At 39.2% G+C, this 24,319-nt stretch overlaps 1 protein-coding gene across 4 annotated transcripts in view; it reads right to left on the reverse strand.

Moving 5' to 3' along the window:
• GXYLT1 (glucoside xylosyltransferase 1) overlaps window positions 1-24,045 on the reverse strand; it is a 53,330-nt gene extending 29,285 nt beyond the window's left edge. Inside the window, exons 1-4 of one of the 4 annotated variants that reach the window (XM_045465816.1) lie at window positions 23,661-24,045; window positions 14,210-14,302; window positions 2,235-2,406; window positions 693-818 (exon numbers count right to left, since the gene is read on the reverse strand). In XM_045465816.1, the coding sequence (XP_045321772.1) occupies window positions 693-818; window positions 2,235-2,406; window positions 14,210-14,302; window positions 23,661-23,881 (612 nt within the window). In that variant the 5' untranslated portion in view covers window positions 23,882-24,045. The remainder of the gene's footprint in view (window positions 1-692; window positions 819-2,234; window positions 2,407-14,209; window positions 14,303-23,660) is intronic. The other 3 variants (XM_045465818.1, XM_045465817.1, XM_045465820.1) reach the window with 3 other exon arrangements.
• Between the last annotated feature and the right edge of the window lie 274 nt (window positions 24,046-24,319).

Raw genomic sequence — 24,319 nt, forward strand, 5'->3', positions numbered from 1 at the left:
TGAGTTCACATGCCTTAAATTTGTGTCTGTGTCGGGGTGCCTGGGTAGCTCAGCTGGTTAAGCATCTGACTCTTGGTATCGGCTCAGGTCATGATCTCATGGTTGATGGGTTCCACCCACACTGTCAATGCAGCCTGCTTGGGATCCTCTCTCTGCCCCTTCCCCACTCTCCCTCGTGCACACTTGCTCTCTCTCAAAATAAATAAACTGTAAATAATTAAAAAAAAAAACACACACCTTGCCAACTGCATTAAAATATAATCAGGAAAGAGTAATGTGGCTTGGTATAAGAAAGAAATGGCTATTTAATGATGCAATCTACTTCACTTCCCAAGTTATAAATGCAGTGGGCAACTAGAAGGGGAGACTGTCCGTACATGTCTGCAACAGGCCTGGCTCCATTAAGATCTGATGACCTCCTTTCCTTCTTAAAAAAAAACAGTCTACAGCCCCTGAATAAATTAAAATGTAAGAAACAGTATTTCAACAGAAATTACTTACATTTTTCATTTTTAACAGATGTTTTTTTTGTAGCTTTTATTTGTTCTACAGGAAGTTTTTTTCCTAATGTAAAAAGGGAAAATCTACATGTGTTTGTGTTTTTCTAACTGACTTCTATGTAACTCTTCATTAACTCATGTTTGTAAAGGCAAAATTAGAAGGAAAAACAAAACACCGGAGAAAAAACTTACTGGCAAGAACAATCTCTGGGAAGCACACGGTTTAAACAGCTTTTTCCATTCTGCTGCATTCTCACTTGGAAAAGTTATTGGGTATAATGAATAATTAAATGTCTGCAGAAATGACCAGCTCTCAAGCTAAAAAATATATAAAAAAATAAGAACTCAGGTTAGATTGTTTCACTTTCAATTTTCTCTGCAAAATCATAAACCAACAGATTATTTTGAAAAGCTAAAAATTAAGATATTATATGTTAATCCTGTACACAGTTCAGAGAAAGTCAGATTCTTCTTTTCCACCATTTGTTTTATTCACAGTATTAAAATCCTAGTAACATTCTAGATCAGAGGCACAATGAAAGTTACAACAACCACAAAATCAGAAAGCTGAAAGCCTTGCAAGTTGTTCATCTACCTCATCTGACATATAAATCCCATCAATCACTAAACAAATTAAACTCAAAAAAATTAAGCCCTAATTTTATACCCAAGTATGTATAATAGGAAATATTTACACTCAAAGTCAGACCAATATGAACTGGTTAGAAAATATCTGTCCGAGGTGCCTCGGTGGTTCAGATGATTATCATCATCTTTACCACTGTCTAAGAACACAAGGTGGTGACATTTCAGGTGACTTTTCTTTCTCTTATATGTTCTTTACCCATATCTATCTGTTCTACTCTTCTTGTACAGTTATAATTTTTTTTGTTAAGGTTATATGGTTGCCCTGACTAAAGAGTATACTTTTAACCCTCACAAACAACTGTAACAATATAGTTACATGACTAAGTTCAGACCAATGAGACACTGGCAAGAATGTCATATGCAACTTCTGAAAAGTATTTTAAGAGGGTACGAAGGGATTGGCCTTCTTCACTCCTTTCTCCCTTGTGTTGGTTAAAATATGAGTGTGAGGGCCAAAGCTGGAGTAGTCATCTGGGACCATAAGGTAGAAGCCTTATGTCAAAATGGCTCAGCCACAAGACAGAAGCGAGTCCCGGAAGACATGGAGTTACCATATACCACAGACTGTCGACTTATATGTGAGAAAGAAAAAAACTTCTGTCTTGTTTAAGCCACTGTTAGTTTAAGTTTTCTGCCAATATAGCAACTGATTGTAACTAATATAAAACCAAAATAAAGAACTTTCTTATCAGAACAAAAAGCCGCTTCCCTCTATATTATCAATCAAGAGCTCCCTCCCTTCAAAACAGAAATAAAATCCTTGTGCACATTGTTTGAGATACTCCCAAGCCAAACATGGGAATACAATTAAATCACAGAACTTTTCAGTCAAATCATCTTGGAGCTAAAGTCAGTGAAATAAAACCTCCATGCTTTGCAAAGGACTTGAAGTAACCTCCTTTTCAAAAACAAACGTTCCTCTTACACCTACATCTGGATTCTTAGATGGAGTGGCCGCCCCACTCTAGCAGGGCAGTTAGTTATTGAATAAATATTTTTGCTCAATGAAGGAATACAACAACATTCTATTATAATGTGACATTGAATATTCACCTCTACAGTCTTGACAAAGTCTCAAATACTTACTATGCCTTTAAAACTATCATGTAGTTGATCTTCAGCAAAAATATGGAACTGCAGCGGTCTGATGCTGAAAATGATAGCTGACTTCAACATGGTTATAGTTTCTTCCAGTCTTTCACCACAGGCAACCACAGCGAGGTGCATTCTTTGAGCAGGCTGCACTTTTAGACTATACCTAATAGAAAAGAAAACCACATTTTCCAACTGTTTTAGTACTGGGTAACATGGTAACAACATGGTATTCTGACCATGTTCAAAAACTGAAGTTTAAAATTTCTATTTAAAAAGCAAAGAAATGGGGTGCTTGGCTGGCTCAGTCGGAAGACCATGCGACTCTTGATCTCAAGGTTGTGAGTTCAGGCCCCACGTTGGGTGTAGATATTACTTAAAAATAAAATCTTTAAAAACAAACAAAAATAACTGAATAGCAAAGAAATGTCAAATTACAAAACAGTACAATGTTGAATCAATTATGTATTTCTATATCCTCAACCAGGCTTTCTCAGCAAATATTCCTCACTAGGAACCACAAAACACAAAAAAATTACCACTCTTTTCAATTCTCCCAAGATTGGTACATAACTAGCACCATTCTAAATACACAGGAGAGAAGTTAATTCATTACTGAGACTGGCTGCATTAAGGGCTTAATTCTCTCAAGGAAGCTGCCAATTGACAAAAGGAGCATCATTGATTGAAGGTCTTCCATTCAATTATTTTTTAGCTTTTTAATTAAAAAAAAATCTCAGGACATCTGGCTGGCTCAGTCAGTTAAAGCATCAGACTGTTAATTTCAGCTCAGGTCATGATCTCAGGGTTGTGGGATCAAGCCCGACGTTCCACACTGTGCTGAGTGTGGAGCCTGCTTGGGATTCTCTCCCTCCCCACCTTTACCCCTCTCCCCAACTTGCATTCTCTAAAATTAAAAAAAAAAAAAAAAAAAAACACTTAAAAAAAATCTCAAAAACATATTGCAATAGAGAGAATAAATCCTCATGCAACCATCTCCTAACTCCAACAATTATCCATTCAAATGTTATTATGTCATCTAAAATACCCCCCACATCCCCTTCCACTAACCAACAGATCATTTTGAAGCAAACCCAAACATAAATTCATCCATATATATTTAGCTATTATATTCAATCTTCAACCATGCTAATTACATTTCCTTCATATAACTTTTTTCACTGATAGGCATTCAGTCCCATTCTCCAAATACTCAGTACCAGGTAAAAATTTCTGAGATGGCCTAAAACATACTAGCCAAACATCAGTATGTGATTTTGAAAGGAAAGATTCCCTAAACCTAAGTTATTGGCCTAGGCTGTGTCAGACCCTACTTCAAATACAGAGCAGCACTCAACCACACTGGGCCTAAGGAAACTTTCAAAACTCTTGCACCTAAACAATGAACTAATATTAATCCACGAGCATATAACGGACAGAATTAGTTATGTGTGGCTGCACTGTCATTAAATAAATAACCTATTTATAATATTAAATACAGATCTCATCTGTAATAATGGCATGAAATAATAATTTTGGAACTGATAGTTAAAGGAAGAATGAAAGACAGCATAAAACAAAACTAATAACACATTAAGGAACATAAAGTGCAAACATTTAGAACTAAAAACATAAAACTGGCTTTAATTCAGTTCTTGCTGAGATTCTTTCTGTAAAAGGTATTAGCAATTATATTGTTTAATGTTAATAGTTGTATGTATACATTACTGAGATCTGCAGTAGCAAGAATGAGTGACTAATCATTTTTCTTAAATTTGTAAGCAAAATTAATTGTAGTGATATTCCTTAACATAGGACTTTGGAATCTTGAGTGTTCACATGTCCATGTGCTAAAAGTGAAACAAAAGTGTTTTCTGAGGAAAATCTTGTTCTTGCTCATGGTAATCTTTCAACTGAGCAGGATATCAGAAATCAGAAAATCATACTAAGGAATAACATGAAATGCAAACAACTGACTATGTAAAACATATCTGAGTGTCAAATTCATACATCTTTTTTAAATTTTTTTTTTAACATTTACTTATTTTTGAGAGACAGAGCATGAGCAGAGAGAGAGGGACACACAGAATCTGAAGCAGGCTCCAGGCTCTGAGCTGTCAGCACAGAGTCTGATGTGGGGCTCGAAATGACAAACGGCAAGATCAAATTCATACATCTTAATGTCTTAACATTAAACATTTGGAATTATTTTATATTAATAGGATAAAAAATTAAGTCTGAATATATATAATGTACTCCTGCTTTTATTGTGGATCTACCCCTTCTTATTAACAAGGCTGTTTGCTAAGAGCCTGGAAATAATTAAGATAGCAGTTGAAAATGATGTTTTTCTGGACTGACCAGATTCCCAAGGCCTGAAAATGGATTCATTTCTCTTATATGGGACATTTCTCACATATGTCAGAACTGGCAACTTGCAGCCTTCAGCAGAGGAGCTGAAAAGCTTTTGAGCCCAAATATCTTCTAGAAAACACAGGGATCATTTCCTTCCCTGATCCCTTTACTGGAAGGTTCAAACATAAACTCCTCAATACCTTAGTAATTCACCCTTTGTTCCAGCTAATGGGCCAATGATTCTATAAATGAGGTTCTTTAAAACAAACTGTTGGGCCACCTGGCTGGTTTAGTAGGTAGAGCATACAACTCTTGATCTCAAGGGTTTTGAGTTCAAGCCCCACATTGGGTGTAGAGATTATTTAAAAATAAAATCTTTAATAAAAACAATAATAAATTAAAATAAATATAACTGTGTTTTGGTGGTTTTCTTTTTTGAGAGAGAGAGCATATAGGTATGTGCACACGTGAGCAGGGAAGGGCAGAAAGAAAGGGAGAGAGACAATCCCAAGGAGGCCCTGCGCAGTTAGTGTGGAGGTGCACGGCTTGAACCCACAAACCACGAGAACACGTGAGCCGAAATCAAGAGTTGGATACTCGACTGACTGAGCCACCTGTACCCCTAAAGAAACTGTTTTTAAGAAAAAGAAACCTCCCCCAGAAAACTCATAAAGTTAAATATTTTTACACCACTTTGTTAATGGTATTAAATGAAGAAGTCACATAAGAAGCATTATTTACTATACCAGAAACAACGGTGATATTTCATTCTTCATCAAGGTTAACATTATCATTAAATTAAGATATAATATTAGGTATATACTTTGTCTTTAAAATTTGTATTAATCTACCAGGAATTAAGTTTTATGAACAGCTTAAAGTAGGGAACAATTGCATAATTTTGCACATGGCTCTCCAACTGTGCAAACATCATTTGTTGCAGAGTTTCCACAATTTATCCTTTCCCCACCCACGTGCTATGCCACTTCCTTCACATATATGGTGTTAGCAATAGCTTGAGTCTTTTTAAAGCTCTGTTCTTTTCCGTTGACAGCAATTGGAAGGAAGTAGTACCTCCTCCCTTGGCAGCAGCCTGTGTCTGTTTCCCTCTTCTCTGTTGAGCCCCTCAGTTTATAACCCTGAAACCCTATGCCTTGTCTATCTATTCATCTCAAAGCAGTCGAAGCCACAAGGACAAAAGTAAATGACAAGGCAATCAAGACAGACACAAAACAATTTCACAGAGCTCTAAATTATCTCATCTTCCAGATAAATGCCTCCACACCAAGATTTTAGAATTGCCAACAGGCTTGCATTGCTTAACTGGTCATAACCAGATCCTGCCTCAAAGCTAAAAGGCAAGAGATTTTTAAAAGTAAGCCATAATATTCATGTGTTGCTTTGTAGAGAATTCTCTACACACAAAGACAGGTATAATAAAACCTTTTTTTTTTTTTTTTAACTTTATTTATTTATTTTGAGAGAGAGAGAGACAGTGAGCAGAGTAGGGGCAGATAGAGAGGGGAGACAGAGAATCCTAAGCAGGCTTCCCACTGTCAGCGCAGAGCCCGATGCAGGGCTCGAACTCCTGAACTGTGAGATCATGACCTGAGCTGAAATCAAGTCAGACATTCAACCGACTGAGCCACCCAGGCGCCCCTATAATAAAACCTTCTTAAGAAAAATAAGTCAAATGTTCTTCAAGATAAAAAAAAACACCTCTAAAATCAGTACCAGGGATGACTCCTCCCAGGCATTTTAGCAAAGCTTATTTCAGACATACTGCCAGCACTTCTTCCATCAATTTTTATGGAAGGAGTATTGTCCATTACATTGCATTTGCTTTTTCTTATGTGTCCCTTTTTAGCAAAAGCATTATATATAGTACAGACTCTAACACCTAAAATAACAAAACAGAGCATACTTTAAAGATGTCATTGTCTACCGCCCTGTCCCTAGACCCCAAGAACAGGAAATAATTGCAACTCAAAAAAATCTAAAGTAAGCTTCCACACTAGAGGAAGGGATAACTAAAACTAAAACCTTCTAATAGGTTATAGGGAAACTGCCATTCAAATAATTTGGGTCCCAAAATGACTTGTTTCTTGAATTGATATAATCCTGTCTGTAAAAATATGCTACATTTTAATCACACCGTGAATAAGAGAAAAGTCCCTGTGGATTTAAAGAAGTATTATCCAAAAGGTCATTTTTAAGTCCAACCTATTTTTCTACAGATATATAATTAGAAGAAATTCTACAGATAATTCAAAGATAGTATCTGAGTGCTCTCAAGGCCAACTCTGGCATAACCTGAGCATCAAGAGGAATTATAACAATAATGAATAATAACACATTAAAAAATAAATCTGAGTCTAAAAAGATACTAAATAAAAGGGTCAGGGGGGAGGGGGAAACCTTTCTTTAAAAACAAATACTAGCCAAAATAAACATAAAAAAATTATTTTTAAGGGGTGCATGGCTGGCTCATCAGTTAAGGGTCCAACTTTGGCTCAGGTCATGATCTTGTAGTAGGTGAGTTCGAGCCCCATGTCAGGCTCTGTGCTGACAGCTCAGACCCTGGAGCCTGCTTTGGATTCTGTATTTACCTCTCTCTCTGCCCCTTCCAGTCCCCCCCCCCAATAAACATTTAAAAAATTATTAAAAATACTAGCCAATAAATGTAGAAGGAAAAACAGAATTACATAAATCACTATTTTACAATCACCACTGTAAGAGATGATTTGAACAAGAATTAATGAATGCTACAACCACAAAGTATCAAGGTATTATCCCCAAACATTATAAAGGGGATAAAGATACATGTAGAAGTCTGACACCACCACCTTAACCAATTAATCAAACTGAACCAATATTAAACTTAATACAGATGCTTTCTGAGAGCATGCCCAAAGAAAAACACAGTATCTCCTATGCAGCATTCCTGACCCAAATCCTGAATCTAATAATGGGAAGACAGGCAAATCCAAATAAAGGAACATTTTACAAAACCAAAGAATATTATGTCATCAAAGATACCACGACCATCCCCCCTACTGGTCCCTAAAAAAAGCTTGGGGAACTTTTCTACAGGGAAGGAGACTAAACAGATCTCACAGCTGAATGTAGTGTATGATCCTTGACTAGGTCCTGAATTAGGAGTGGGGGAGATATAAAGTTCACTGATAGAAAAATAAGGCAATATGAATATGAATGAATATATATTCTGCCAGAGTTAAATAACTGGTAGTGATAGTTTTATTATGGTTATATTGGAGAATGTCTCTATCATGAGGTGATACATGCTGAATATTTAGGTGTATACCCTAATGACTATACCTATCTTTCAGATGATTCAGCCAAAAAAAGAAAGTGGCAAAATGTCACTAATAGATAAATACCTAGTGAATAGTATATGTGTGCTCACTATAATAGTCTTGTAACCTCTGTAGATTTGAAACTAATCAAAGTACGGGGCACCTGGGTGGCTCAGTGGCTCAGTGGGTTGGGCATCTGACTTCAGCTCAGGTCATGATCTCAGGGTCCTATCACTCTGTCTCTATCTCACTCATGATCTCACTCTGTCTCTATCAAAAAATGAATAAATATTAAAAAAAATTGAAACTAATCGAAGTAAAAAGTTCAGAGGGGAAATCAGAAAAAAAAAGTTAATACTTAAAGAACATGTGGGGCATCTGGGTGGCTCAGTAGGTTGAGCATCAGACCTCAGCAGAGGTCATGATCTCATGGTTTGAGAGTTCGAATTCTGCATTAGGCTGTCAGCATAGAGCCCACTTAGGATCCTCTATCCCCTTCTCTCTCTCTGCCCCTCCCCAACTCGTTCTCTCAAAAAGAAATAAACATTTTAAGAAAACCACTATCTTAGATGATAAATTCTAATACAAACACTGTTAACAGATTTCTAAACCATGGGAGTAGACTTATGTTAAGTAACATTTCTGCTATGAAAAGAACCATAATAATTTTTTTTTCTTTTTTTAAATTTGGACAACACAAAAAGCTTTCAAGGTTGTTCTTCCAACCTATAAAGGGAACAATGTATAATAATATTTATACCAAGAATTAACATTACAATGAAGTATGTAAAGTCAAATAAATTAAATTTCTGATAACTATTTCCTCAAAGTAAAAAGTAACTGCTATGAAGCATCTTTAAAAACTTGCTCTTGAGGGGTGCCTGGGTGGCTCAGTCAGTTAAGCGTCCAACTCTTGATTTCAGTTCAGGACATGATCTCCCGGTTCGTTGAGATCAAGCCCCGAATCAGGCTCCACACTGACAGCATGGAGCCTGCATGGGATTCTCTCTCTCCCCCTCCTCTGCTCTCTCTCTCTCTCTCTCTCTCTCTCTCAAAATAATATTAAAAACAAAAACAAAAACTTGCAGTTGAACAAAATGGAAAACTGTTTAGAAACACTAATGTCAATTTCCTTAATGTATAGCTTAAAAGTTTCTCTTCTATTAAAAAAAAGTGAATTATCATACTAGTAGTAAGTAACTTGAGACAGAGAGAGACAGAGTATGAGCAGGGGAAGGGCAGAGAGAGGGAGACACACAATCTGAAGCAGGCTCCAGGCTCTGAGCTGTCAGCACAGAGCCCGATGCAGGCCTGAACCATGAGATCATGAACCATGGCTCATGAACCATGAGATCATGACCTAGGCCGAAGTCCGATGCTTAACCAACTGAGCCACCCAGGTGCCCCAATAAATAACTACTTTAAAGAATTATATATAATCACTTTTGAAACAAAATATAATGCTTCAAAAAATCTTCAGGGTTTTACATATAGCATAAAAAAGAAAATCTAAAAATTTAACATGAAATTTAAGTATTAATTGCTAAAATATAATTTTAAATAATCTGTACAAATATGGCTCCTAAAACTAGCATGGCCCACTCAAAGTAATACAAATAACAAAATTCATTTGTAACCATGGATTCCATAAGTTGAAAATCAATTTCCACCATAAAAAATTAAGTATTTTAAAAGCTCAAGACACAAAAAAGTTAGTACAATAAAACAGATTCTTTAATAATACTAAAATTAAGAGATTGCTTAGGGATGTCTGGCTGGCTCAGTAGGTAGAACATGCAACTCTTGATCTTGGGGTTGTGAGTTCAAGACCCAGGTTCGGCCCAGAGGTATTTTAAAAAAAAGGGGAGGGGGAGATCACTTAAAGAAATAACTAAAATAAAAAATGAAACTAGGAAGATATTTGTAATCAGTGGCAAAAGCAGCCTAAGAGATCATAAAATAAGCATTAAAAATGTAAGAGGTAAATATCAATACAGGAAGTATATACAACAAAAGATTAGAAAGCTAAACAAATATGGAAATATGTTCAACAAATAACAAAACATAAATCAGTAACAATCTATCATTTTACTCTAATAAATGGTAAAATTATGGGGCGCCTGGGTGGCTCAGTTGGTTAAGCTTCCATCTTGAGCTCAGGTCATGATCTCATGGTTTGGGAGTTCGAGCCCTGCATCAGGATCTCTGCTGTCAGCACAGAACACGCTTTGGATCCTCTGCTCCCCTCTCCTTCTGCCCCTCCTGTGCATGCACCCTCTCTCCCTCAAAAATAAATAAACATTTTTTAAAAATAGTAAAATTATAACTCCCAATGGTGTCATGGTGACACCAGTATATTCACAAAATGCTGGTGCAGGCTTAAATCCATAATTTCTAGAACACAATTAAGTAATATAATTCATTCTCTTTAATGAATATTTGAACTTCTTTCATGTGCTAGATACTGGGGATAAGCAAGAAAGCCACAGTCCTGCCCTCACACAATTTATAGCCTATTGCAAAATGAGAACTTTAAAAGAGTTAATCAGAAAGCATGGTAACTGTTTAAATAGAAAAAAAAAATCAAGATTGCTAAGGAAGCTCACTATACCAAAATCAAAGTTAGGGTGGAAGTGCTAGGGAAAATCACCAGTTATTTACTGGTTGCCAAGCACCTTGCTCAGTTGGGGCTTAAATGATGAACACCACGTGGTATCTACCTGCAGAGTCAACAGTCTGGAAGTGAAGATTCACAACCACAACAGATGCGAAAGTACAGTAACAAAGAGGATACCGAGAAGGGAGAAGCAGTAGGTGGGAAGGGAAACTGTTGTATAAGAAGTGATGAGCACGATAATTAAGGGAATAGGAAGCAAGAGGCTGTCAGGACCAACAGGGTGAAAGGAGACCTGTAGAAGAGTCTGTGGACTGTGTGGACTGACATGAAGAAAGTCAGTCATAAACCAGGATACAAGACACAGATGAGGGAAGGTGTGAGAAGCCAGATCATGAACTCAGGTTTGAACAAGAGAGTCTGAGGCATCCAAATCAGCAAGGCAAAAATGACCAAACTGCAGCTGGAAACAATTCTGGTGCTCAGAAAAGATTACCCTGTGACTATCCACGGAGTGAGGAAGGAAAAGAGCAGAATCTTAAGGAACATCAATGTGGAGGAGTCAGGACAGGGAGAGGAGTCCAGAAGCCGAGACCCTGGTCTTGACAGAGACTGAGAGTTGAAAGCAACAGGAAGTGGTAACCAGTATCCAAGAGACAAAAAAATGTTAAGACCGGGCCCCAGAAGAACAATTCAGATGTCAGGGAGACTTCATGGTCAGTGTTGGGGGGATCATCAGGTAGCCAGTGCTGCTCAGGCAGATTGAGGGGTGAAGTTTTTATGTTGTTGTTTAAGGACATAAAGTCACTACATACTCTTCAAAGAAGTCTTGCTGGCGAAGAGAAACAGAGTAAACAAAGAATGCTTTAAGGAAAAAAGGGCTGAGCGCAAGCTGTTGCAGAAATGTTGTGTTTGGTTTTGTTTCAAGAACAGAAGAGACAGGAGAGGCATGAGCATGCTGACGAGCTGCTGTGTCACATTCAGTTGGTCAGGAAATAACTTAGTAGATATGAATTACTAAAAGCCAGTGCACATCAAAAGCGATTTTTCTTTTTTATGTTATTTTATGTTCACTGTGTAAATGAATTGGGAGGAAATAATCCCCCAGATAAGCTTTGACCAAAATAAAAATATAAAGAATTCCAAAGGGGAAAGTTGGGACAGGCCTGTAAAGAAAACAGTGTCAGCTAAGGGCCCACTGGTGCCTGGTAAATTTACATGTGGACCTAAGGTTGGTAGTAATGGGGAATTTCAAAGAAGTTTTACCAAATGGGCAGACAAGCTCTGAGAGTCAGGCAAAAACAAAGTGTTACTTAGAGTAAATACTGAAATGTACAGTGAGAACAATATGGAAATTATATGGCAGCTTGGCTTGTCCTGCATGTTCAAATAGAGTAAATGTGAGGGATCCTAAGTTCTAAGTAAGAAACTAAATTTCAGGGGCGCCTGGGTGGCTCAGTCGGCTGACTGTCAGACTCTTGATTAAAGCTCAGGTCATGGGGCACCTGCGTGGCTCAGTCGGTTGAGCGTCCGACTTCGGCTCAGGTCATGATCTCACAGTTCGTGAGTTCAAGCCCCACGTCGGGCTCTGTGCTGATAGCTAAGAGCCTGGAGCCTGCTTCGGATTCTGTGTCCCCCTTTCTCTGCCCCTAACCGCTCCTGCTGTGTCTCTCAAAGATGAAAAACATTAAAAAAAAAAAAAAAAAAGTAAAGCTCAGGTCATAATCCCAGGGTCCTGGGATTGAGCCCTGCATCAGGCTCTACACAGAGCATGAAGCCTGCTTGCGATTCTCCGTCTCTGTCTGCCCCTTCCCACCCCATGCACTCTCTTTCTCTCTCAAATAAAAATTTTTTAAAAAGGAACTAAGTTTGAGAAATTTTACCCAATGATTTGATATATAAAATAAAATGGGTAAAGATATAAGAGCATTAGGAAAATGAGTTGAAGAAGCCAAAAGAGGAGTAATAAGGCTCCAGGATTCAGACTAGATCAACTTCCCTGGTGTACTCTTGATGTCGGTGGAGGAGGAGGGAAGATTATTACTCATGTTGTAACTTACAAAAGGACCTGGGTTGTGTAAATCAGGGTATACAGAAGTTTTCTAGCTCACCCAGCTTCCAGAGTGAGCAGATTTATGTCGTAAGTCAAGATAGCAAAGTCGTGGCTGTCAGTACTCCATTCATTAGCAAATTTTTATAAGATTGAAAAATATGGAGCTCCAATTCTCCAAAATTATGAACAAGGTGAAGGGTGATATTATCTTTACTTTTTTAATGTTTATTTATTTATTTTTGAGAGAGAGAGGCAGAGAGAGAGGGAGACAGAAAATCCGAAGCAGGCACAGAGCCTGATGCGGGGCTTGAACTCACGATGGTGAGGTCATGACCTGAGCCAAAAGCAAGAGTCAGATGCTTAACCAACTGAGCCACCCAGGCACTCCAATATCATCTTTAAAAAGTTAGTTTTTAAAAGTTTTAATAATCTGATTTGACTGACTCATGTTAGAATTTCAATCACCCACTCTTTTCCATAGCAAGGACATGTAATTAAAATAATGGATTTCAGTGATTCCTTCCTGGTTGTTCATGGAATGTATAATGTATTAGGAATACAAGAATATAAAAATATATATTACTAATATATACTAAGAATGCAGTTCTTCCCACCTAGAATACTTTACCTCCTGTCCTGAGCCTGGCTAACTTCCATGTTCCTCATGCAATCGCTCCCAACAGGAAGCTTTCCCTGATGCATTAAGATGATCCCACGTGATGAGTCACCCATTTCTCCCATTATCACACCTATAACATGTCAACCCTTTATCTTAATCTCAGGTTTACTAGCGTGAAGCTCCTGTCAGAATGCAAGCTCCAGGAGGATGGAGCCACATTAATTAAATTCAGAGTCTGGTTCTTACTACCTGGCACCGTGCCTAGCAAATAGTATGAGTAGAATTAAAATTTAAATGAATCATAAAGACAATAAAAACAGGTGGATCACAAAGAAATTTTACTGTTAGTAAGGGCATCTCAGGCTCCTGCCTCGGTGTCTCCTGGGGAGACAGCTCATTCCTATCAACACTTCTTTCACTAACAGAGCAGAATCTAAGGCCTTCACCATCCAGAGACATGCACAAAGCCAAACTACTCTGACAAACTACATGGACAAACATGCAAGGTCAATAAACAATGTCATATCAAAACTTACTCCTTCATTAAACATTTATTTTTATCCTCTCATTCGTCAATATTTAATCTCTTTGCTAATAACCAATGTAATCCTTCCCTAGTTGCCCCCAACCACCTACAAAAGGTTTTTTCAGCATACCATCTTTAAAGTAGAAAAATGTCATATATATGGCTGTAAATGTCAATGGAAGTCTATCTTTATCACCTGTTTAATACTTTTGTCACCCAGCTACCTAAAGTTAGATCACAAGTGCTCCTAAGAACACCTAAAAAAAAGTTAGAGCATTTTATACACAGTATGTACTAAAAATGAGTGATAACAACTACAAAGTAGGAAAAATAGAAAACCCAAACAGAATATGAATTATTTGCTTATATGACAATATTAGATTACAGGAAAAGAAACATTTTTATGTCCTATTACAGTAAAAAATTTACTATGTACTATCTAATCTTACCTACACTGATCTACCAATTAAATATTAGATGCCTACCTAAAAGCCGTTTCCCAAAAGCAGTTCATTCCACAAACATCAGAGGGCAGCATCCAATAGGGATTCCAGTAACACAGAGAGAAATCTTTACACCTAACAGAGTAAGACAGAAATAAAGTCCTATGTGAGTATTTCGATTTAAAACTAACAAGGAATTTACTTAAAAACACAATAACTTACTGTTCTATTTTACAGCAACAAAACTGCAAATCCAATTTTGCAAATTCATTATGGTTAAAGTAACTTGAGGAGTTTGGAAATTTCTCCCTTACTCAGGTACCATTATTTTAAAAAGGACTTTAAAACTTTTAGGTAGAATATATTGCAGACTGAAAAACCATTCCTTATCAGGAACACTCCTAACATATTAAAATCCCCTCCTCAGATAACAGAAAATATGGGAATACTCCTAAAATTTTCATTTGTGTACTACACAAGATCCCCCCTAGAATAAAATCCTTCTCAGCTAAACAAAATATTTGGTTATCCTGAAGCCAAATTAAAATGCCACAGAGACAGAAAGGGAAGAGAGGATCTTTGAAGGCTTTTAAATTAATCTTCAATTCAAGTTAGTTATATGGTGTTTTAAACTGAAAAAATAAGAAATCACGCTGGAAGTGGCACCTGGGGGGCTCAGTCGGTTAATCGTCCGACTCTTGATTTCAGTTCAGGTCATGATGTCATGATTCATGGGATCAAGCCCTGCATCAGGCTCTGCACTGACAGCACGGAGCCTGCTAGGGATTCTGTCTCTCCTTCTCTCTCTGCCCCTCCCCCTCTCTCCCTCTCAAAATAAATAAATAAGCATTAAAAAAAAAAAATCAAGCTGACATCAATGGCTCAGTTTCATTATCTGTATCATCTTCGTTCTGCTATATTACACAAGCTAAACTGAAGTTATAAGTACAGTCTTTCTGCTTAGACTGCAGGTCAGAGCTAAACAACAACAGCTACAACACCTCACATTACAAAAAGTATGTTTTTTTTTTTATTGTTACTCTTTTCCAAAACAATAGTTTCATTCGAAATTCACTGCAATGTGAGGCCTGCGTACTAAAGCAAGTATGAAATCAGGGTGAGTCTCTAAACCAGGTCATTTCATGCCACCTCACCATGTAACTTTGTTTTCTATCGCTATAAATTCAATTATAGGTTACTGTCTTTACAGCAAAAGATGAAATTTCAGTTTGCAAAGATCTCTGATCACACCTCTCACAAATGCCAACAGTCTAGGGCAGGGGATCTCAAACCCAGGCTGCAAAGGGAAACCACCCAGAGAGCCCCATACCAGACCCATTAAATCAGAATATCTGAGAACAGGGTGGGACACAGATAGTTTTTAAAATGCCGCCTGAATAATTCTGTATACTCCTGCATAAAAACCTCCAGTTGGAATTTTAAAATCAATGGAAAAAAATTACATTGTAATTTGGTTTACCTTTACAGAGACACCATTTTCAAGCCCAACATATCTTAATTTAAAAGGCTGCAAAAGCAGGAAATAAAAGAAAATATATGCAGACCAGTAAAACCCACGAACGTCTGTCCCCTCCCAGGAACAGTTATGTATTTTTTAAGTCTTGCCTTTCCATATGAGACACAGGCTCAGTGGTGGTGTTAACAACAGAGTTCTTTCCAGAGTCAAGTGCTTTCACATCCACTTAAGCCTCACAACAAACTTGTTCAAACATATATCTCCATCTTTCAGATACAGGCATTATCACTGCTTTCTTTAAACAAATCCACAATTTACTTAGACTCAACACCTACAGTGCACCTTTCTTTCAGGAAGGCCATAACTAATCTGGCTATTCCATGTCCTCCTGTTAAACCTTACAAGAGTAGAAAATGGAAATGAAAAATGGAAATGGAAAATTAAGTCTCAAGAAAAATAACTCCCCAATTAAATTCTTCCATAAAAATTATCCACTGAAATTATGTAATAATACCATTTTCTGCCTCCAATTGCACTCTTCAACCTCTGAGACCTAGGCAACCACAATATCTATCTTTGGTCTCTATAGATTTGCCTGTTATGAATATTTCATGTACATGAAATCATATAATATGTGGTCTCTCAAGTTTGACTTCTTTCAGTCTGACTCGAATATTTTCAAGGCTCATCTACTATAGCATTTATCAGTACACTTCAATACTTTTTATGCCCTAATAATGGATGGATATGCCACATTTTGTTTAGTCATTCATCAGTTTATAGACATTTGGGTTGTTTTCTATCTTTTGGCTATTACAAATAATGCTGCTATAAACATTCATTTACAATTTTTCTCTGAACATATGTTTTCAATTCTCTTGCATATATACCTACAAGGGGAATTGCTAGATCATGTAATCACTCTAAAGTAATTAATGCAGATGAAACTGCAGGGAAAAAAAATCAAGTTTTAGGTAAGTTTCTTGACCATAACTCAAAGTCTGAAAACACAGTTTAGGGATATCTTCCTGTCTTTCTTTAATGGAAATATAAAAATATGCAATAGGGAGTATACATGCCTCTTACTATTTAAAAAAAATCATAAAACACTAATGTGCTACTGGCAAGAGGTAGCATAATTTAATGTTTCTTATTTCTCAAACTTACATTCTCTCACTTATGAAAAAATAGTCAAAGATAAAAATACAGAGTAGAAACTCATTACGTACCAGCAACTGTTATTACAAGCAAAAATTAGAAAAAAACAACTAATATGGAGACAGATAGCAACTGTACTTTAGGCCACAAAAAAATAATATTAAAAAATACTGGGAAAGAAAAGGTAGTTATCCATGTTCTAATTATTAGCTGCTTTTGCTTTTATTCCTTAAAATTATTGAAAATGAAATATCAGAAATACAGTTCAATTTTCAAAGAGGTAATTCAACTGAATAATTTTAATGGGGCAAAACTGTAAGTTGAATTAAGTGGGTATGTCTTCAGTAAACAGTGACATCCAAAATCAATGAAGTCCATAAAAGCAAATCTCCTTCATTGTAGAATAAGTTGAAACAAACTTTACTATGACTCCTCCTCAAATTTCATACAGTGTAATGTTTCTAGTTCCAGGTGGCTTGTCTCCAAAGTGATGAAAGGGTAGCACAAGGGATCTTTGTGGTAAGAACACAGTCCAGTATCCTGACTGTGCGGGTGGTTACACGAATTTACATATGTGATAAAACTGCATGAAACTACACATACATACACGAACACCTGTAAAACTGGTGATATCTGAATATAGTCTATGGGCTGTACAATGTCAATTTCTGGGGTTACAATATTGTACTATACTGAAACACATATATTCCAGTTGTATTAGTATTGTACTATGCTCACAGAGATTAAGATCCCACTTTTAGGGGAAATGGAGTGACTGATACAAGGGTATCTCTGCAATTTCCTGTGAAATAATATTTATTTTAAAAGTTAAAAAATAGAGGCGCCTGGGTGGGTCAGTCGGTTGAGTGTCTGCCTTCAGCTCAGGTCATGATCTCACAATTTGTGGGTTCAAGCTCGGCATCGGGCTCTGTGCTGACAGCTTAGAGCCTGAAGCCTGCTTCAAATTCTGTGTCTCTCTCTGCTCCTCCCCTGCTCATGCTCTGTTTCTCTCTCTCCTTCAAAAATAAATAAAAACATTAAAAAAATTTTTTTTTTAAATAAAAAAGGTCAAAAACAAAATTCCCTAAAATTTCAGTACTTGAAGAGCTGAGACATTTCATGCTTGGGATTAAGCAGAGCATTTAATTAATTATATAATACTCTCTACAGTAACAGTTCTCAAACTTGAAGTTTCCTTAAATCTAGTAAGAGAAGGTCTTCTATAATTTTAAACTAGAAAAGGTATTTTTCATTTCAAAATGTCCATGATAGTCTTGAGGCTTTAGTGAAAACCATGTACACCTTACAGTCAGGGATAAGTTTGGGCATATCCAGGAAAAGAATGTGGAAGTCTGAACGAAATGCTGTGAGCCACCCATGAAATTTCAAGGCACAGATACCTGCTCTGGGACTGTGGCAAGAGAAACAAAGACGCTCGTGACCACATTAGAGGAGACCATTCCCATGGTACTGACAAATCAGCATTACTTGAAGATCAGTGCCTGGGTCACTCATTTTCAACTAAAAATTGCCTCCAGACAACAATGTCTAGCTACGTCAGGTCTTTATCTCAAATCTCTAATTTCATGAATACTCAATGTGAAAAGGACTGCTTATATACAAATGGCAATGAACAATTACTTATCCATTTCAAAAGTAGGTTAGCTTCCCATTGTACCCAACCCCCTCCTGGTGGGGGGGGGACTGGGTTAAGGATTTAAAATTTTTTTTAATTTATTTGAGAGAGAGAGTGCGCGCGAGCACATGAGCTCTCAGAGGGGTGGGGTGGAGGGAAGAGAGAGAGCGAGAGAGAAAGGGAGAGGGAAAGAGAATTTTAAACAGGCTCCACGCTTAGTGTGGAGCCCCACGGAGGGCTCAGTCCCACAGCGCTGGGATCATGATCTAAACTGAAATCAAGAGTTAGACGATCAACTGAGCGTTTTAATCCACCCCTGGATTAAAAGATTTAATTGTTATAGGGCACTGGGTGGCTTAGTCGGTTGAGCATCAGACTTCAGCTGAGGTCATGATCTCACAGTTCATGGGTTCGAGACCCATGTCTGGGTTTGCACTGACAGCACAGAGCCTGCTTCGGATTCTCCCTCTCCTTCTCTCTCTGCCCCTCCCCTGCTCATGCTCGCTCCCTCTCTCTCAAAAATAAACATTTTAACAAATTTAAATGTTAAAAAAAGGGGGGGAAACTCCCCAGTAGAAAGTTTTTCTATGCATGACAAAAATTAAAATGATAAAGAACTGCCAATTTGAATACACAGAAATGCCAATACACTGAAAAACAGGTTAAGTCAATATGTGGGGGGAAGTATTTCCAACAGGAACAACACAGATAATAACCTTAACGTGTTAAAACAGGATTCCTAAATCAAAAAGTACACATTTTTTGTTGTTAGCCTAATCAGTTTCCCCTCCAAAAGCACAGACCATTATTTTAATTAATTACTAGTCAGGTTTGTGCTAAGCACTTCACAGCCATGTGAAGTACGATCGCCAATGAACTAAAACACAAGTGCAACGTACTGCTTTTATAGAAGATGAAGGTGGCTTTAGTAAGTAATTTGTTTCACTATTCACTATCTGAACTTCTCTCTTCAAAAATGAATGCAGAGAAGGAAAAAAAATTCTGTACTAAAAATAGAGGGTCAAACCATTCTCAGTCAACTAAATTAGTGGTTCTTAATATTTGGTTTTATAACAATAACCTGGGGCACATATCTAAAATACAGATTCCCAGACCCCACTAACGGGTATTCTGGTTTAAACAGGTTTGGACTGGGGCCTGAGGACAGGATTTTTCCCAGAAGTCAGAAAAAAAAATTTTTTTAATGATTAAAATTTAAATGATTGAGGGGCACCTGGGTGGCTCAGTCAGTTAAGCATCTGACTTGGTTTTGGCTCAGGTCATGATCTCGCTGCAATCGAGCCCTGTGTCAGGCTCTGAGCTGAGCATGGAGCTTGCCTGGATTCTCTCTCTTCCTCTCTCTCCCCCTCCCCTGCTCTCACACTCTCGTTCTCTCTCAAAATAAGTTAATAAACATTAAAAAGGAAAATGGAGGGGCGCCTGGGTGGCGCAGTCGGTTAAGCGTCCGACTTCAGCCAGGTCACGATCTCGCGGTCCGGGAGTTCGAGCCCCGCGTCAGGCTCTGGGCTGATGGCTCAGAGCCTGGAACCTGTTTCCGATTCTGTGTCTCCCTCTCTCTCTGCCCCTCCCCCGTTCATGCTCTGTCTCTCTCTCTGTCCCAAAAATAAATAAACGTTGAAAAAAAAAAAATTAAAAAAAAAAAAAATAAATAAAAAGGAAAATGGATTCTATTCTTATAAAAATTTTTAAATGACTGAAACCATCAGCATATTAGGTACGGTTTTACTGTGCCAGGTACCATACTCAGTAACCTATTCCAACTACTTCATTTCAATTCTCACAAACAATCCAGTGTCACAGATTCTCTTATCTCTAATCTAACTGATGAGGAAATGTATTCAAGGTTCATACAGCCAAACATGTGGCAACGCTGGAGTCTGGCTCCAAAGCCCTAAAGATGCTTAGTATATCCTACTAGTATTCACAAGACCCAGCAAAAATGAGAACTCGATGGCCTAACCAGATCTGAGTGAGGGGACTATATACCAACAGAATGACGGATCCAGAAATGGTTCTCACTCAAATGTTTACTAGTTTTTTGATTCCCCCCCCCCTCACACCACCACACAGCCACAATAAGATGAGATCTTGAGGATCACCCTCAAGACTTATCAGTGAAATGTGAGAATTTAATCACTCTGAGTAAAGTCACAAAATAGACTAATCCCCTCTAGGGAAGTCCTGATGTCTGATAATAATAACTGCTTTACATTGAATACCTTAGCAAGAGTCCGTCAGTATCGAACAGCTTGAGAGAGTTTCTCTATGTGGCAGAGCCTCTGCCTAGCCAGCATTCCCCTCTTGTAAGACACCACTCATCTCCAACACCACTCACGTTATCCTGTCCACCACAAGGATGTGCAAATGACACAGACCCTGAGAATCAGAGATCCCCATCCTAGACAACACTGACTTGTCCCTGGACGGACATGTGATACAAACAAATCCAAAGCCTATTCCTAGAAATTGCCAGAAAATCTAAAGCCTCTTCCCGGAAATTTTTGAAATTCCTAGAATTTTGAAATTTCCTAGAAAACCCGGAGCCTTTTCCTAGAAATTTTTGAGATTTGAGAAGAAACACCCCAAAGAAAGAGCTCATGAATAAAGCCTTTCTACAGTGAAGAAAATAAGAGTCCTAGTCCTTAAGGTCCCTGGAGCTGCCTGGGCATTTCCTTTCATTTTTCCTCCTGCCAGCAACCCACGTAAGCCAATAAATAACTGTTTTGGTTAAGTTGGTTGTACTGGATTTTAATCACTGACAACTAAGGATTCTATTACAAATTAAGGTAAGTTATTACCTACATTTTACAGGTGAGAAAACTGAAATAGAGAGGTGGTCAAGGTTTCACAGCACAGAGTATGAACACAGGTTTGTCTGACTCTAAGACCTGCACATTTTCTAAATACCAAAATAATGGATTCAAACCAGATACATTAATAAATACATTTCACTGAAAACCTGTTCTTATCATTTCAGAAATTTTACTTGGAGAACTTGGAAGGACCCTTCCAAGTACTTTATTGTCATGGAATTTGTGCAATGAATACTTTCCATAAGACCTGAGCAGTAAAACCTACTAGATATAACCTAGACCCCATGTTTGTTGTTTTAATGTTTGTTTATTTTTGAAAGAGAACGCAAGCAGTGGAGGGGCAGAGAGAGAGGGGGACAGAGGATCCAAAGCAGGCTCTGTACTGACACCAGAGAGCAGGATTCAGGGCTGGAACTCACGAACCATGAGATCAGGACCTGAGCCTAAGTCAGACCCTCAACCTACTAAGCCATCCAGGCGCCCCTAAATCCCGTATTTTAAATGAATGAGGGAAATTAATAGTTTCAGTCTTGCAGGTAAGACTGCTTCAAAACAGTAAGACTGCAATGACAATCGAGTCCTACCAAATAAAAATGTTGCTTGCCTCACACCCCATTTTCCACTGATGAAAGACTATTCAGACTAGATTCTTATCACAGACAGAAACTTTACAGAAAGAGCACTGAAGGATCAAAGAATACAATTCTGGTCCAATTACTGATGCCTTCTGGACCTTGGTCAAATGATTTATACACAAGAAGAGAGGTTAAAGATGGACACGTACTCTTTATCCTGTGGTAGTCAAAAAGTTGGCCAAACTCTATGAGAAATCTTTAAAAATGTAGGAGTGCCTGGGTGGCTCAGGTCCTGATCTCGTGGTTCATGGGTTCAAGCCCCGCATCCGGCTCTGTGCCGACAGCTCAGAACCTGGAGCCTGCTTCCGATTCTGTGTCTCCCTCTCTCTCTCTCTCTCTCTCTGCCCCTCCCCCACTTGTGCTCTGTGCAGTGTCTCTCTCAAAAATAAATAAACATTAAAAAAAAATTTTTTTAGATAAGTAATATCTAAAATGAAGAACCCGGATCTAAGAATTCTCCAGCCTCACGTTGGGTGTAGAGACTGTCCAATTTCATACAGTGTTTTGATTAAAATGTTGCTTCCTTACAATTCTACCCAATACAGAAATAATTTTAAGTGCTTCACAATCACATAATAGACCATGAACAGCTTTTCATGAGCCTCATTTTTCATGAGCTCACTCAGGTCGTCACTCACTGCCTCTCCCACACCTGACTGGAAGCAGTTCTGCTTTTATGAATAGTCAGGAATTAGCCAGACTGTAATCAAATCATTGGGTACAAAACATGACAATCCTGCTTTCCCATGCTGCTCCTCTGCCCAAACGTCCTTTCATTTTCAAAGGGGCCATCAACTCTCAGCCTGCAGCAGACCTGCACTCCTTCGTCTCACCAACCCTATGCTTTCCCGTATCAAAGCAGCCTTTGCCTCTTACTAAGGGAGCACTGAGTCCTTCCCAGATTCCCAGAGAGGTGCTCACAAATAAAGAAGCCTATTTTTCAAGGAAGTGCAAACGCTCAGATTTTGTTAAGCATTCATAGTGCGTCGCATTCTTTCTTCCTTTAAATCTCACGGTGATTCCAACTCTGGCAGTGATTTGTGCAAATCCACGTAAGTCACTATGCTTCTTTTTAAACACCGATTTTTAGAGAAAGATATCCCATCCCAGAAAACACGTGAGCATGTTAAGCATCGCTGATTTTTCTTAACTGGCTGTAAGTTTCAGAACAGACCGATTGCTTCCTAAAGAAAAATTCAAACTACGCATAAAAGCTCTGTCCAGATTTCACTAACTGACTAATAATGAAAATGTAGGCGTTAACACACAAAAATTGGACGCCCCATTCAAGAGAAGGGAAAAAAATTGAACTAGGGCGCCAGCCTGATGTTTAAATATCTCAACTTGAACTCCATGGAAACAAGAGGGAATTCCCACTAGCCAAACAGCAAGAAGGCTTTTGTGGGGCACCTTTTACTTTCAAAGAATTCTTTAAGGAAAAAAAAAAAAAAAAGCAACTGTCAATTAAAAGTTGAAAATTAATTTCTATCTGCTTTAAAGGCGCATAAGGAATGGGTCAGAGGGCAAACACAAAGAGCATGGGGTGCTCTCCGGCGGAGCTACCCCCGGATGGAGGGGAAGGAGGGAAATGAGAGACGGGGTCACGGACGGCGGCAAAGCGGGAGGCGCGGGCCCGGGGACGGGTGGCGCGGGACTGACCGGGGAGCTGTCCGGGCCAGGCCAAGCCCCGCGTCCCCGCGCCCGCCGCTCCTCCCTTCCCGGCCTCGGCCCCCAGACCGGGAACAGCCCGTACCTGTCTGACCGGCCGGGATGCGCTGCGGGGCCCGCACTGCCCACCCCTCTCGCGCCGCCGCGTCCGCCGCCCGCGAGCCAGGAAGCCGCTGCGGCCTGCGGCTTCCCGCCACCGCCGCCCGCTCCTTCCTCCAGGGACACGGCGAGCTGGCTGAAGGCGTAGAGGAGCGAGCAGAAGCCGCAGGCCAGGCACAGCACCACGATGCGCAGGTAGCGCCGCATCGCCCCGGACCCGCGCCTCCGCCGCCTCAGCCGCCACAGCCGCCGCAGCCGCCGCGCCGCACCGCGCCCGCCCGGCGAACTGGAGCGAAGGGAACAGCACGGCGCAGCCGCGGCCACAAGTTCCTCCTCCGCCGCGGCCTCGCGCCCGCCCCTCCTTCCTTCTTTTCCCCCCTCTCGCCCCGCCCAACCACCTTCGTCGGCGGGCTGACAACCCGCCGCTAGCCTGATCCCGCCTCCGCCGCCGTGGGCCCCTCCCAGGGGGTGGTGGGGAGCTGGTAGCTGCGGGACGCGCAGGCGCAATGAGTGGGCGAGACCTTGGCGCTCTGGAGTCCGAGGGGAACACAGAAGAAATGCAGAGCAGGTAAATCCTGCCCCTGGTGGCTCCAAACCGAAGAGGAGAGGTGTGGCAAAATAAACGATGCGCTGGAGACGGCTGAC

Source organism: Leopardus geoffroyi, chromosome B4, assembly GCF_018350155.1.
Source record: "Leopardus geoffroyi isolate Oge1 chromosome B4, O.geoffroyi_Oge1_pat1.0, whole genome shotgun sequence".
Classification (NCBI taxonomy): domain Eukaryota; kingdom Metazoa; phylum Chordata; class Mammalia; order Carnivora; family Felidae; genus Leopardus; species Leopardus geoffroyi.